This window comes from Strongylocentrotus purpuratus, unplaced genomic scaffold (genome assembly GCF_000002235.5).
Source record: "Strongylocentrotus purpuratus isolate Spur 01 unplaced genomic scaffold, Spur_5.0 spur5_scaffold_17, whole genome shotgun sequence".
Taxonomy (NCBI): domain Eukaryota; kingdom Metazoa; phylum Echinodermata; class Echinoidea; order Camarodonta; family Strongylocentrotidae; genus Strongylocentrotus; species Strongylocentrotus purpuratus.
This window is the reverse complement of record NW_022145602.1, coordinates 8,234,666-8,251,394: the sequence shown is the minus strand read 5'-3', so window position 1 is coordinate 8,251,394 and position 16,729 is coordinate 8,234,666. Positions and strand designations below refer to the sequence as shown.

General features: G+C 37.2%; 1 protein-coding gene across 1 annotated transcript; it reads right to left on the bottom strand.

Moving 5' to 3' along the window:
* Window positions 1–1,075: 1,075 nt before the first annotated feature.
* Window positions 1,076–15,852, bottom strand: LOC592953 (retinol dehydrogenase 8). The gene is made up of 6 exons (XM_030988617.1): window positions 15,724–15,852; window positions 6,032–6,303; window positions 4,954–5,133; window positions 4,171–4,264; window positions 3,200–3,308; window positions 1,076–2,089 (listed from the first exon to the last, which is right to left on the bottom strand). The coding sequence occupies exons 2-6, from the start codon at window positions 6,294–6,296 to the stop codon at window positions 1,886–1,888; spliced, it is 852 nt and encodes a 283-aa protein (XP_030844477.1). The 5' UTR covers window positions 6,297–6,303; window positions 15,724–15,852; the 3' UTR covers window positions 1,076–1,885.
* Between the last annotated feature and the right edge of the window lie 877 nt (window positions 15,853–16,729).

The following is a 16,729-nucleotide window of genomic DNA, read 5'->3' as shown; positions in this document are numbered from 1 at the left end:
GGAGCATTCAAATTAGCACTTTGTGCACTTAAATTGATGGTCAATATACATTTCTCGTTTATTACACACCTTTTATAGCTCATTCTTTTTCTTTCAAGATTGTTTTTTCATGTGTATTTCATCATATTTCATTTTCTTGCATTTATACACTTATACTTATTAGATTTATCTGATATTCATCAGCATTTAAGTTTGATTGTTAAGAAGAAAAAAACGACTTGCATCTACGGACCTGATGGTCTCAGTATATTTGTAAATTTTCATCTAAGGAAGTTGTTTGTCTTATGTTTCATCATAAATTTATCATAATTTCATCATAATTTCATTATGGAAGAAGGGTACAATATTGTGACTGGGGTAGGGACTAGAGTCAACAATTTGAACATGATTCATTATTTAGCCATGTCTTTAGCCATCGATCTGCTGGCGGGCAAGTTAACTATGAAACTCTTTAAGAAAAACAGAGGGGTGTGCTGGGTATAAGAGACGATGTGAATTACTTTTGTAAAATTCCGAGTCTGTAGTAAAAAGGGGCGATTGAGGGTACCCCCACCTTTCCCGGGTATATGAACATGTCCGTGCCGAAATGCCATATCCCTTGATTTCGCCCCTTCTTTACTTTATGTCTGACTACACCCATCTGCATTGTCCTGAAAATAAATAAATGGAATAACAGCTTAGACCCCAATGGCAAATCATGCATTTTAACTGCATTATTTAAAAACTGTAAAAGTTTGTTGCAATTCTTCCCCCTAACATTCCTAACTTGAATAAAAATGTTACGAATACGAATGACAGGTGTTAATTTGAATGATAAAAATTACGCTTCGACAAGTAAATATTAATTTGAATGCTAGTTGAGCAGTTTCTAAATTGAATGACAGATCTATGAAACCCTTCGACCAAAATCCTAAATTAAATACAAAAACTGGAAAATTGAATGATAATTGGTATGGCAAAGCCGATCTGCGCTAACTTAAATGCAAAGTAAATGAATTCGAATGACAAACACGCGAATTTGGCCGGGAAATCCTATATTATAGAAAACGACAAACAAACACACACACAAATCACATCAAATATTACAGGAATATTTATTCATACTTTAACAACATATAAAGAAGTGTCTATAATCATCAATATAATTAGATAATTACATTTGTGACGCCAAATTCAAACTCCAACTAGGCTAGGGTTTAAGAGTGTTTCAACAAGCTTTAAGTCGATCTTAAAATAAAGCCGATCATTTTATTAGTGGTTGATCTAAAGAAGATTTTAAATGATAAAACACCCTCAAGAAGCTTAAAAATAATATTCTCGATTTAAACTCCAACTTGAGTCTTAGGTTCAGTATAAAAATGTCAGAGGTAGAAAAAGTGATATAAGTGACAATTCTACGCCATCGATTTCGGTAGACGTGTTTCAATTTCTTTTTCACATTTCCTTTTTCTAGATCAATCAAGAAAGAACAACAAATTAAAAATAAGCATAATAACCCGCTAAATGTCAATGTCTCTATTTCAACCCCCTTTCGATTTTTGTTCGACCTTTTGCTCATAGGCGTTTTGGGTAAGTGCATGTCATTTTCTATTTGTGCGTATTGTATGGTATAAAGTATATCAAAATGGGTTTTATTTTTTTGAGATACCCCATCCCCTCGTCCATGTATCTGCCAATATATACATCTTGAACATTCATTATCATCATCTCGGAGCTGATCATCAAGTAAGATATGCTTCGCCAAGTTTTACCGGGTTTTACCGAGTTTTTATCGGGTTTGACCGAGTTTGACCGAGTTTTAATCCCCCACCCCCTCCACCCCAACCCGTCGTTCCTAGAGCTGCCACAATGTCTCTCACATTCACTTCCATTCTTTCACGCTAACTCATTCAAACAAACTTTCTAAGCCAGTCACCCCTTCTTTGCGGTATCTCTTGGCGACCCAGCTCCGCACACTATCGCTTGTCGGGTACCGCAGTTTCGGTTTGTCCGCTTCGACGCACTCCACAATGACGTCGATGACCGGTTCGGTCTGCTGGGCGGCGAACAGGTCAGGCTTGTGAAGTAGGAGTCGGAATGCCGTCATTTGCTGCATAGGATAATGATATTTATAAAATTAGTAATAACAATAGTTATAATAAAGATATAAAGTAGAAGAAGAGGAACAGGAACAGGAAGAAGAAGAAGAAGAAGAAGAAGAAGAAGAAGAAGAAGAAGAAGAAAAAAATAATAACTACATTTATTGCGTACATCCATCCATACTAGTAGAGGATGCTTTAGGCGCCTAGCAATACCATAGGCTTAGCACAGCTGCTCTAGGGCGCTGAAACCATTCAACGAAAACAAATCTTCTCAGGTACCCATGCACTAACTACACCCTATTCAATTGTGGCAAATATTTTATATATTAGTATCTTGTCAAAGGACATTAGGGACTTTTAGATTCTGCACGACGAGAACGCGTGGACTGCCCTTTTAAGGCAATGTGACGTCCTTTTAAGGCACTGGCAGTGACGTCGCATTGCCTTAAATGGGCAGTCCACGTTCTCGTCGTGCATAATTAATCCCTATTAGTGCCACAGCGGGACCCGAACCGAAAACCATGTGTTCGACGGTCTCTAGTGACGTATCCACTAGACCGCGACATTTCTTGACCATAAATGACAGGCATGCGCATGGAAGTACAAAGAACATTTTGAGCTACTTCAGATTATAACAAATGAATTAAAGTTGAAAAACAAAATAAAAAGGCAATACTACTTTTTGTTCAAAGGCATCGTTTAACGATGTAAAATCTGAGATGCATGGTATATATATGTGTTTTCAGTGTCTGTGATATGGTGTAATATTGAAGCCCTAAAATAATTGCGCTTCAAAATGATCATGAAGTGCCTCAAAAAGTAAAAAAAAAATTAGTGACCGGTTTTACCATACTCATTTCCCCAATAGACTGTAGTGTTATGCAAAACCGTTAGGAAAACGACTTTTTAAATTTCTATTTCCAATCATAAATATCTTGATAATCAGACATGCGATCGGCCTCTAATAGTGCACGGGGTTCCTGACTGACATAAATGTTTATAAATATCATTGCAGCATGAGCAAAATCCAGGACATTGATTCAGAATCTGAGACAAAGTTACCAAATTCCCTTTGAGAAATGAAATATGATTATTTTGGATATGACGAGATTTCTCACCTTCACCGTTTCTTCAGAAACGTCTTTGTTGTCTTCTTCTGTGCTGGCGTTCGCGGCCAAAGCTTCACCAAAGTTGGTAGCCACTGGTCCCGGCTGGACTGTACTGATGCTATAAAATCAGAAGTATTTAAATGAAAAAAATGATATAATACCTTGTGTGGGTAATTATTATACTGATGCCCTCTCTGCTGTTTATAGTTTGTATACTATCTACACCTGTGCAGAGAAGGACACATCTTACCCAAGGATGTAAGCACCAAGCATCGAGGATTGCCTAGAACCTCGTGTCAAGAACGTGCACTATATATATCACAGTGCTTCTATTACAGTTTAGTTTGTGTGTGTTCATTTTTATTGTTATCTGTTTTAGGGGTATTCGTAGTGTTTCTTTAACAAAACATATCAAGGTGTTCAGTTGACGAATTTCTAGCATATCCAATTTAATAAGAAAATGCCAGCAGTGGATATTATTCATTCGACTTATTTTAAAATTTGATCGTGTAAAGGCTTATTCAGATATGACGCGATAAATCACCGCCAAAATAAACCCGCCGCGGTTTTGTAAACATATATCTTTTTTAAAAGAGTAAACGAATGACATGCAACTCAGTGAGCGAAAAATGTCCTTCTTTGCATGTATTCACTCAGCTTTGTTTATTTATTAATTTATTTATTCGAATACGGTGTTTCACAAAGCCTTTTTTTCAATGACAAATTACAAAAATCAGTGACAAAACTGTTGATAACCAATCAGAATCAAGAATTTCAGTAGCCTATAACAAAAAAAGTGTCATTTGTCACTGATGACAAGATTTGTGAAACGCCCCCTGTCATTTATAAAAAAAAAAAAAACAAGTACATGTATATATATATATATAAATATATATATATATAATTATATATAGTAACGGTTTACTGATCATGTCTGAACTAGGCTTCATTTTAAATATGTTCAATGTGATATCACGTACCTTATTCCAAAGTTCTTAAGCTGTGGCAGTAACGACTCACTAAGACCCTCCATCGCAAACTTGGACGCATTGTACATATCCATGTAAGGCAAAGCTTCAGAGAAAGAGAGAGGGAGAAAGAGAAAAAGAAATTAAATTGAACACGATCGCACAAACTTTCGAGAAATCAACTCAAGGTCGATTTCAATTTTCGATACCCTTTTGTATCACTGATACAAATCATGTTCGGATTAGCCTACGTATTAGGCTCTTCTCATGTTTGCAAACCAAATCGACCTTTGCTTTATTCGTTAAACCGTTTGTTGATTTTACGAGTTATGCAATCACAAAACTAATACACCGTGTGGCATAGCTATCAGTTTCTAGTAAGCCCTCCAAAAAGCGATCTCAAAGTCAATTTTTAGGATTGGTCTGGTTCAGTTTGGTTTTCCGCATAAAAAAGATATACATACATATCAAAACGAACAAACAATTATATTCAGAACCATTTAACATAATGGCTGTGTTTTTTCTTCTATAGGTACAAAAAGAGAGAAGTACAACACTTGTTAAAGAAATCAAATTATAATATAATACAAAATATGATGTAATATGATTATAATTATTCCATAGTATAAATACACATTAGAAATCGATATCGATCTTAATTGATGAAACCCATATAAACCCCACGCGAACGACATTATCGGTCTCCTGGCCTCAGTGGCGTTCTCATGGGCTAGCAGAAATATAAATCTTAAGAGGATGAAATGGAGCAAAAATTAAAAAACTACTCGTACTCACCAAGATGTCCAACAACGCTACTGATATTCACGATGCGTCCAGATTTCTGTTTCTTCATGATGGGCAGCGCTGCTCGTATCAACCGTACCGTGCCAAAATAGTTGGTGTCAAACATATTCTTAGCTTTCTCCATACTCATCGCCTCCAGCGCCCCGAAGAAACCAAAACCAGCGTTATTTACTGTGAAAAGAAATAAGAAAGGAGGAAGAAGGGAGAAATAAATAAAAGAATAAGTAATCGACCTGTGCGTACAAACCTTCGCTCCAATGCAGACCCATTTCGATTGACTTTTCATGTGGCTCGTAGTAAGGCAGGAGATCGCACATTCACTGTTGCAGCAGCTAAGGAGTGGAATAAACTTCCCTCCATTATAAAAGCTGCTCCATCAGAGGATGTTTTTAAGAAACTCCTTAAAACCTACTTATTGCCTACTTGATTCGCTATTATTTTTGTTTATTCAATGTGATGTTAAGATTTGTGGTTTTATATTTATATTGGATATTATTGTAAGCGTTGTGATATAGTGTACAATGAATTAGCGTAGCTAAATGCCTAATAATAATCATAATAATAAGAAAGAATGAAAGAAAATTGATGAAAATAAATAGTGAAACAAAATCAGAATGGAAGAAAAAGAGAAATAACGAATGAAAGAAAGAAATAAGGTTTTCAAACGGTTTTCAAATGTTTTGTTTCAATGCGTTGTGAGCCCACGTATAATGATAACGATCCAATATGGTCATAACACCAGTAAGATAATAGTCTGGATTTGCTAAACAAAATGTCTGAAGTATTTTTTTTAGGCGGTTCCCCGCCATATCTGGAGCCTAAAGAGAAAGTAAGCCGAAAGTTACACGATGCATACAAGTTTGTTGAACTGCTTACACTGACAATACAATATAATACACTTAGTTTGCATGCACGTAACCTTGCCAGTCACTGTAACTGCAATGTGAGACTATATAAGACGGCATACTGCATGGGCTAGAGACTCACAGACCTAGGCTCTACTCAAGGCTTTATGAACAGTGGTAACATTCAAATTAGAGTCTGTCCCTGCAGACTAGGCTACACTCACCCAGGACGTCGACACGCCCGTGTTTCCCCATAATGAACTCGAAGATGGTCTTGACCTGATCATCGACGGTGACGTCGAGCTGCCGAACGAAGAGCGTCTTGTCGAGGGCATCGCCCGCCGCCTTCTCGATGGCTTCCTTCTTAGCCAAGTTCCTCATGGTGGCATAGACTAGGTACTTCTTGTCTGGGTCCTGGGCCAGCCTGACCGCTAGGGCCAGACCGATACCGGTCGAACAGCCGGAGATGAGTACGACAAGAGGGGCCATGATGTTTCTGAGAGGGTGGAGAAATGTCAGGAAAATTGAAAGGTTATAATTCTCGGCGGAAAATGCCCTATTAAAGGTAATACAAAGTTTTGGTATGGGGTCATTAATTTAGTTCAAATGAACATATTGGAAGCATATGCGATTGTACAATATTCAATGATCGCTGTAGCGGTTGAAGTCGAGACTAAAGTGATGAAATTGTAAAAATAAAATAATGAACTCTTTATGTTGTATAGCTCCCTCTCAAGACTGATATTACTTTAGCTTAAAACAATGTTTCTTGACTACAATCGACCGATTTGCTACTCCCGTTTGGAACTATATATAGTCGGGGCTGTTAGGGCTAGATAGGGGTTGTTTGGTGCATATTCTTCTAAAAGTACCGAAATCGGCCCAGAGGTAGTTTATACTATATTTTAACGATTTCTGCCAGTCGCCTAGAAGGGCGCCCTCTGGGGTCGCCATATTGGGCAAATCCAAAATGGCCGCCATCTGAGTTACAGGTCAAGCGTAGTTCCAAAAGGAAAAGGGCTTGTATGATAATAGTTTATATATTTGTGGGGTTTAGGGGGTCAGAGAATCTGATTATAATGTTCTTTCATCGATTTGAGATCTCCTTGGGGCTGTCATACTGGTCATATTGGTCAAATCCAAAATAGCCACCATCTGAGTTACAGGTCAAGTGTGGCTACGAAAGGAAATGGGCTAGTATGATAACAGTTTATATATTTATGTGGTTTTCGAGGTCAGAGAATCTGATTATTATGTTCTTTTACCAATTTTAGGTCTCCTTGGGGCTGTCATGGTGGTCATATTGGTCAAATCCAAAATGACTGCCACCTCTGAGAAAAAGGTTAAGTGTAGTTCCAAAAAGGAAAAGGGCTAGTATGTTTTAAATGTTTATACATTAAGGGGGTTTTCGGGGTCAGATAATCTGATTATGATGTGCTTGTATCAATCACAGGTCTCCTTGGGGCTGTCATGCTGGTCATATTGGCCAAATAAAAAATGGCCGCCATCCGGGATAAAGGTCAAGCGTAGTTCCAAAAGGAAAAGGGCTTGTATGATAAAAGTTGATAAATTGTTAATGGTATTTTTGTTAAACGTGGGACTCATGTTTAGGGATTTTTGTATGAAAAGTGACCCATTAGAGCGGCACATTCCTTACGTCCTCATATGTGAGTACCCCCCCCCCCCACACACACACACGCAGGCAATATGTGTAGGCCTACACACCTGCAATTTTGAAAAAACAAACAAGCAAACAACAAAATCAGTGGGTAAAAAATCAGGCTTACTTTTTTAGTGTGATTTCGTGGTGACAAATGAGCCAAAGTAGCTTACCTTTCTCTTTTATGAAGAAATAATTCAGAGACCAATATTTAAAATTTTAATGATTTAAAGTTTCTGCCTTCATCAAAAACTTTCCTTTTCTTCGCAGGTCTCGAAGTCGATGCCATTTTTGGTTGTTATTTCAAACATAATCAAGGACACATCGTAAAGAATATCCTAACTGTACATCTCATTGTACGCGGTGTATAGGGGAGGGGACTATCTAGTTGACGATTAAGATTCATGAGAAAATTAAAAGGCGGGAGAAAAGGGTTGTAAGTTTTAATACAAGTATGTCATTTCAAACATATTTCTCGATTCACAACATTTGTATATTTACAAACGTTACTGCATGCAGAAATTACAAACTGATATAAACACGGCAAGAAAAGTTAATGTCGTTAATGTAATGTAATGAGAGGGAATTTGAGGAGTTTTGTATCAACCACGTAACGAGTCAATATGTTGTGAATGATGAAAACAAATTAAGGAAATAGAGAAAGCTGTGTGTAAATGTTTTACCCTATTTCATAGCTGCTATGCGGCCCGCATTTCTTTCATGAACTTTTTTTTATAATTAATTTTTCAAAGCTCCACGGGCCGCACCAGAAGAGCTCGCAGGCCGCGGGTTGGCCACCCGTGGTTAAAGCATTACTCACATATTCAGTATAATTATGTGCATTCCCATTTCCTAAAAAGTATAACTTCATTTATTGTATTTTAACTTTTTTAATCTGTATGAATGACATTGAATGTGGCACTATGAAATGTAATTTTGCATACACAGTTATTATACTTCCCCTAATTCTCTCTCACTCCCCCAAACAGGTTTGCCAATGCTAATATTTCCGGTCATCTGATTGGCTGATATGTTACGTCATTAACAATGACGTAATCGTTAGGGTGAGTGATAGGGTTATTGAAATCATGCAGAATCGCTTTTCATTAACCCATCGTTGGCTCAATCGGTACGGTCAGCGTAATGCAATCTTAGAGTTGTGGGTTCAAGTCTCAGTTTATTCAGTTATTTTGCCTTTATAAATAGTGAGGCAAAGCAATACAAAATCAAAGTCTAATTGTTTGTGACCTCTTTCCAAGCTGCCAATGACGTAGAACATATCAGCCATTGAGAAGAACGGAAATATAAGAAATTGCAAACCTGTTTGGGAATAAAAATTTGGCTGGCCTCTTTCTATCCCCCCCCCCCTTTCAGTAACCAAGGTCACTGTTTCTTACCTTTTACTTCGTTTTCCACTATCCTCCTCTCGAATCCCTCTTCTCTAACTCTTCTTTTCTCCTACTTTCCATCTACTCTCCTTTTTTGCTATATATCTCAGTGCAATTTGTGAACATAGTTTGACCCTGTTTTCAGAATACTGTCTTTTTTATTTTGATTGCCGTATTGTTTTTATGTTTTAATGTTCTCACATTGTATGATAATTGTTATAACATTGATGAGCAATTTCAGTTGATTTTATCATGTAAACTGAATGTGATTCAGCCTACGGACTGCCAGGATCAGTATTTAAATAAACTGTATACCAAAAATCGTTAAATAGCGTTAAATATAAAGGACCTTTCAGTCTTCTGACTCGACGATAGATGATCGGGAGTATGAGTCGAATCAAAGCTAAAATGTTTAAAAGGTTAATCACAAACAGGCGCGGTTGAGCACTTTCCAAAGTTGGCTTGGAGGTGGGGGCACAAGCAAAGTAGGGCACTTTCTGGAATATAATTTCCAACTTCAAAGGGAATCATCAACATGTAAATCTACCATATTTAGACATTGGTATATACCCCTACATTTTTATGATTGTGAATACATTATCAGGGATGATTCCAATATTCGTTTCTCTCTTGACATGGTCCAATATACTTTTTAAGAAACATACTTTACAGTTGGGTGTGATGGTCTGAATATTGAGAAAATTTAAAGAATTGTGACGTCGCAGCGCGTAAAGTCTTATCATGAGAAAAACAACACCAAATCCTGATGGGTTTTAAACACAATTAAATCATGACAGACTGAAAATACATTTCATAAATAACACAGTTAAACCAATTATAAAAACGAGCGAGCTCTGGTGGAAAATAAATGAAAAAGAGTTGAGACGCTCTATAGGGGCGTATGTTATGGAGAAAAGAAATGTGGTACTTTTCAGATAGAAAAGTACACTTATTAGGAAAAAAGCAGACAGCGAGAAATATGATAAAAGGTCCACGGGAGTGGTTATTAGTAGGTATAGCACACCAAAAATAATAACAACAAATACATGTTATTTGATGGTTGCAAATGATCAAGCTTTATGAAAGCTTAAAAAAACAAAAAACAGAATCGAAATCGTTCAATGCGTTGTGATTTTATACCATTTTTTTTATATCGCAAAATTACCGAAAAACCTGCCAGAAATGGTCAAATTGGCAAAATTGGCATAATTCGACAAAGTTGACAACTTAATTCATTCATCACTTTCTTGGACACAAATAATAAATTAAATTATCAGACACTAAAATATCATCTTTGTGGTAAAAAATACAAAAAAGAAAATTCATATATCTATTACCGTTTTGAAAACAGAAGCCAACAAAATAAGTAATTTTTGCCATTTTTGCGAATCTGCAGATATAAAAAAGTTGTGAAAATAACTAAGTCCACCTAATTAATATGCGCATATGTAATCAAATCAAAACCGAACATGATACATCAGTGAAACCTATGTACCTGGTATATCAGACAGGTATGGAAATATATTTCATTTGAAAAAGAAAAAAAAAATCATGAATATTCATCAAATATGCAAATTAGGTCATTTCAGCTAATTATATATTCGCGCACTCATTATGCAGATTAGGAAAGTCAAACTGTTCATTGGGGCGTTTTTTTAATCATATATTCATAGATCATATTTACACCAAATATTAACCTTAAATTCCAAATATTTTTGCAATGCCAATGAAATATGGCGATGGAAATTACTTGGATCACCGTCACAGCTATTTCCTCATGTGTTTCAAAAGTTATTCAGAAAAACCGATCATATGATAAGAATGTGTAGACTTTCAGCTACATCACAGTATATTTGCCTACTTAAAAGATGTCAGATTTGAGGATTTATGACGATTTTCCAAGAAACCATTCCACAGGGACTGAATTTCAGAGTAACACAAACTTTGGTGACCCCAGTACAGTTGTGGCTACCTTGAGTGTAAACAACAAATTGATTTAAAGAGTAAAACACATGAGGATATTGCATTTTTGTAGGGGAGTTTTATACATTGAGGTGCATTTTCACCACGCAGAATAGCAGCGCGAGTCAATGGGCGATCAGCGGGCAATGTCACACGTGGCTGAAAAGACAATATTCTAATTAAATAATTAACATATTTCCCATATGCCTATAACAATGAAACTACACAGAATTGTATTTAAAGGTATGCTTGAAATATATGTGAAATAAAGATTTAAAAATATTGTTTTTGTTTTTTTAGATACATTTTCAAAAATTGCTATTTCTACCAACTGACTGCTGTTGTGTGTGTGTTCGCGGGGCAGACTGTTTGCACAGGCAGTGTGATCACCCTATTATTAGAAGCTTTAACTACATAAAACTCCATTCTCTCCGATGTTATACAACAAAAGGTTGTCTTGGTAACCACTTTTATCTTTACGGATCGGGTGCAGGGGGAGCCTTTGTCGGGAGTCTTAAAAAGGATAAATCCCCCACTAAATAGGGATTCTTGGCTTTCTTGCAATACATTATTACCTTTCTTCGCTTCAGTGATCTCGAGGAAGCAGACAGCAAGGAATTGTGTAAATAAGAAAAGGTCCACGGGAGTGGTTATTATAAGCTTTAACTACATACAAATCACATTCTCTCCAAACTTATACAACAAAAGGTTGTCTTGGGATTGGGAACCACTTCTATCTTTACGGACGGGATGCAGGGGGAGCCTTTGCCGGGTATCTTAATGAGGCGGACGGAGCCCCAGGAAGTTCTTGATTCTTTTTAAAAGGAAATTCAAAATAGTCGTCACGAGCTATAGAAATGGTAATTTCCTCCTTGAAAGTCACATAGCCCCTTTCATTTCAGAAATAACCTCTCTTTTCATACTATGTCCCTTTTGCAGCCAACCTCAAATTCTGTTGAACTTTGCAGAAATTATGAATATGTCATATATGACCTGTCTGTGAAATTTAAACATTAGCAGGGTCCTAGTATTCAAATTATGCAAGGAAACCCGTTTACCTTCTAGATTTTACTGTAAGACACTATTGAGTGACTGACTGACATCTCATTAATCATTAATTCTATGTCCTATTTTTCTAATAATTACACTAATCGCCAATTAAATATAAATATCGTCTACCTCCTCTCATGACAAGACAATATTATATCACAGAAACATTCCTTTATAACTAAAGCAAGGCTATCTCGCGATTCATCTCTCGATTTCAACAATGTCTTGCTTTCCTTATCTCCCAGTCTCTCTTGAATTAATAATCCGCGTTACTTCCTTCCAATTAAGCTCAAATTTGATTTCTCCACATCTCCATATATTCCAGTTTATGCACTGTATCTATTCTTCAACTACAGGTAGATGCAAATATTACTCAAAATCCATTATATAAATTACAACACGCAGGATACAGCCAACTGACGATAACTGCTTCAATTAATATATGGGTTTACAATGGCTATGGTGATGAGATGTCTAGGTAATACTTTAAGTTGATGTGTTTGTTAAAATAAATTACCATGGTGCACCTTTTCTTGGTAAAAAAAAGGAATATATATATATTTGTATGTATTAACGTATTAGTTCGAGCTCTCCGATCCAGTCTAGACTCTTCGCTAGCGGGTTCATTGGAATTAATCGAGAAATTCCCCTCGCTAGCGTGTAAATAAAAAAATACGTGTCCCGGAGGCGACATTTTTAAACCTAACCTAGTGTCAGGAAAGAAATTTATTTGTTTCGCTCTCTGGTCTGGAGTGTTCTTTGTTAAGGTCAGGTGAAGATGTTAAGGTTAGATGTTTTCTTTTCAGGCCAAGATGTATTGTTCCCTATGAATAGGCCTGGGGAAGTCATTAATTCAGTGTACATGTTTTATCTGTTGTTTAGCACACATTTAGGAAGCCTCTTTTCAATACAAGTATTTTCCTTTGTAAGATCATTTCCTCTCCAAATATTTGTAGCCATGTTTTTAGAATTTACTTAGTAACCGTAGGGTATATTAAGAGGTGGATTTTCTGCAATCGAGGAGAACCACCTAAGCTATAATCCCGGCCCCCGGCCCCCCCCCCCCCACTCAGTGTTATTTAGGGTACGCATATGCGTGTTCCAACCGACCCCCCCCCCCTTTTCAGCAAAAGTCCGGTGTGTAAAGTCAATACGGCTCGACCTTTTTCTTTTGTATACGAGCCTTTTTCAGCACCCCCCCCCCCTTTTTCAGCAAAAGTCCAGTGTGTAAAGTCAATACGGGTCGACCTTTTCTTTTGTTACGAAAAGGACATTTTGGCAACACGCATGCGGTCATTTCTAAACCTGAGTGGGGGGCCGGGGCTATAATAGACTGAACGTCATGCCCGCCCCCCCCCCCCCACTCAGGGGTCGGAATGACCGCATGCGTGTTGCCAAAATGTCCGGTAAAGGGGTAATTTTCGTGCGACAAAGTCCGGCCCGAGAATTGTAAAAAAAGGGGTGTATTTGACTTTCACCCGGAGATTTCTTCAAAAAAGGGGTGTTTTTTCTTCTTTTTTCTCATCTCTTTGGACTCCTGAGAAATTATTCCGAATTTAGGGGGGTACATTGAGCATTTTTCCTGATTTAGGGGGGTCTCCAAAGCAGGAAAAGGCCGCGAAAAGCCCGCGAAAGGGGGGTTCGAAAATGTTGGCAGTCCTCAGATAGGGGGTGCTTTAAAAAATAGGGAACGAGCATATGCGTACCCTAAATAACACTGAGTGGGGGGGGGGCCGGGACGTCATGTTAGTCGGCAATTAAAGTCAATATCTGAGGGTAATTCCACGTCGGGACGAGAGGCTAGCTCAACTGCCACCCGGTTCTCCATAGCTTTCGTCGGGGGCTAGCTCTTGTCTGGGATCGGGACGCACACCATCGTATCTCTGTCTGCGGAGGTCAAGAATCCGGAGCGACTACCGGGGCCTAGTGGAGCAAAGACGCCGTCTGCGGAGGCCAGGGCCAAGTGGACGACACGAGCTGTGACCGGCGTCGATGTCAGACGGGAAACTACCCATCCAGAATAATTTTATAAGTTTAATTACATACTGTATTATTACTGAAGCCAAAACAAAGTGTGTGAAACAGGAGAAATGATTGGAAATTAAACGTTACAATTTAACTTTAATTAACAAGCTTTATTTCCCTTTATTCTGTGTGTCCGTAGCAATAATAAAAAAAAAAAAGTCTCTCACGTGACACCTAGCCAAACCTGCGCTGCATATGAATATTTGAATATATGAATATTTGCGTTGGTAAGGTGTGGTTGAGATCAAAATTGACTTAACCAGTATGTCGCAATGATTATAGAAAATTTATGACCTGGGTAGTCATTCATTATCGGTAATCCGACCGATTTTCTCGCCATGTCATTCTTTTTAAGTAAAAGTGGCTTTGCACTTGTAAATTTTGTATGAAATCTTATTATTTGATAAATTATGTGTGCGTGCGTATCATTGATATTTATGACTAGTGCATGACGTATGGTTCCTATTGAGGCAATAACATGCAGCGATAGGAGGGCAAGGTTAGGTTTAAAAAAGACACGTCCCGGAGGGCGCCCTTCTTGGCGCCCGGCAGAAATCGTAATAGTATAATATAAGCTACAGTACCTTTGGGCCAAATTTGGTGCTTTTAGAATTTAGAAGAATCTGCACCAAAATATCCCTAACAGCCCCGACTAATATTAAAACTGCATATTCTGAGAATTCCATGGTCGCAGTTACCATTGAATGGCCTTATAGCTATTTGAAATATTTCAAATTTACCGGGAGCACCGATAAATTTTTGATTATTCTTTTTCTCGAAAGCGGAAGTGTTTTAGAGGCTAAATTTTCTGGTGCTTATAATAAATCCACAGGGGCATCCAAATATATCAAAACTTTAAAAAATTACTATCCATCCAATTTTCAAAATTTCCCACACCCGAATAAACGGTCAGCATACCCTCACAAAAATAATCTTGAATAGTATACCAATGGTATACCATTCGGAAGTACCATTGAAAATACCATACGGATACCATTCACAAACACCATTTTAATACCATTCCGATATCATTGAGATAACACTGGCGACGTAGGCCTACCATAATATTGGGCACCACTTAAATACCATTCTGATACCATTGAGATAACGCTCGCAACGTACCATTGGGTACCATGCATTTACCAATGAAATACCATTCAACCTATTAAAAACATTGTGGACGCTCATTTGCATAATCACTATTAGTAGATGACTGGTGCCATTTACATTACTGAAATTTGAATATGAAATATCAAAATTTTTGTACCATTCATCTACCCTTATCCTAACCTAAATAAAGCCCAATCCCAACCCTACCCTTAACCGTAAGGCCTATAACAAAGCGAAACCTTCGAGCCCGGTGCAATTTTGTCAGAGGAGTTAAAATCACGGACGACTTGCGACGGAGTTGAACAGTCAAAATTGTATCGCAATAAAAACGCTAATAACAGTACAGTGAGTTAGATAACAATCGCAATGATTTAGAGGAGAGATGGGAGATGGTTACTTTGCGCCGATTAATTGGAAAAAATTGCGATCGATTTTGATCCAATGCAACATTTTTCTTAAATATCTGAATGATAGTTTTTTGTAACCGTCTGCGTACAAAGTGTCATTAGCTTAAGACTCCATTTTGTATAAACTAAAATTCTCACAAATTTAAAAGTGTTGTAACCAAATCTTGTGTCTTTCAGAGAATTACATGACACATAGCACGATTGCATTTAGCTGAACTATAGAACATACTAGATCTAAATTATACTAAAGCCTGCTAATAATAAGAAACATATTTTGAAGACAACAAAATATACAAGAAGATACGGATACTTACAGAATGCTGTTGCGTCGACGGTCAGCTTCAAGAATGGACTGTAAATCAAAACCGTCCGTGTACGATCAGCGTTTTAAAGCAAACGCGTCCACCTTACGGTGAAGCGTTATTTGCATTCATGACTTTGTGTTTTCCAGTTACGTAATTATGAACGTTCTCGAAATAAAAGATAAGATTCGAGTTTGTTGTACAGCTTTGCCCCGCCGTTAAAGTCTAAACCATTACAAAAAACAGCAAAAAATGGGACACGAATCATGAGGCAGGACTTTTTATCGTTGTAACTTTGCAAAGATTTATGGTGGTCCCTCCATTTGTTTACAATAATATATTGTGCGGGTTTTTATATGCAGTTAATCATTAAAAAAAAGAGAATATTTGAACGGGGAAGGGCCGAAGGGGATTGGGCTACCGTGGAGGTGAACTGGGGCAGTGCTAGGGGTAGACTAGGACAGTCAGGAAGAAGTGGGATAAACTCTTAAAAATGCTAAAAGCACAAGTTTCAGAGGGGATTAATGTCCCAAAGTAAGTGCTCGAAATATCAAAGGTAATAAATCACTTTAAAATAGTCAACTTTTACAGTCACTTCTTAAACTGCTTTTTTTTTTTTTAAATATCGCACAAAGCTCTAGATAATAATTGAGGAGTTTAAAGAGATTATAAGTCTCCTTTTTTGTGATTGCATTCATTCGTCCATTTAGAGGTTGACATCATTGTATTTTTCAAGGGAATATTGATTGCTGGTATTTAAAATAATGACAGAAAATAGAATTTCACCGAATACTGCTCAATGTACAATTTAATTTAATTTCACTAAGTTTATTTATTTTCATTTCCAGCACAGTTCAAATATCATGAAAATAAATACTACGCAAACTTATGCAAAACATAATAACATTTGAAATAAAGGCCAGTCATTACAAAAATGTAAACTTTTAAAGGAGAAAAGTAGAATAATTACAATGCAAAGAAGTTGTTATATATTTTATTTAAATGGAGCTGAGCTCAC

Bases quoted from the DNA above. Each gene is read 5' to 3' on its own strand.
- LOC592953 (XM_030988617.1), bottom strand. From the start codon at position 6,296: ATGGCCCCTCTTGTCGTACTCATCTCCGGCTGTTCGACCGGTATCGGT. The intron at 3,309-4,170 runs GTACGTGATATC...CTGATTTTATAG, and splicing joins CTTAAGAACTTTGGAATAAG to CATCAGTACAGTCCAGCCGG. The intron at 2,090-3,199 runs GTGAGAAATCTC...TATCCTATGCAG, and splicing joins TTTCTGAAGAAACGGTGAAG to CAAATGACGGCATTCCGACT.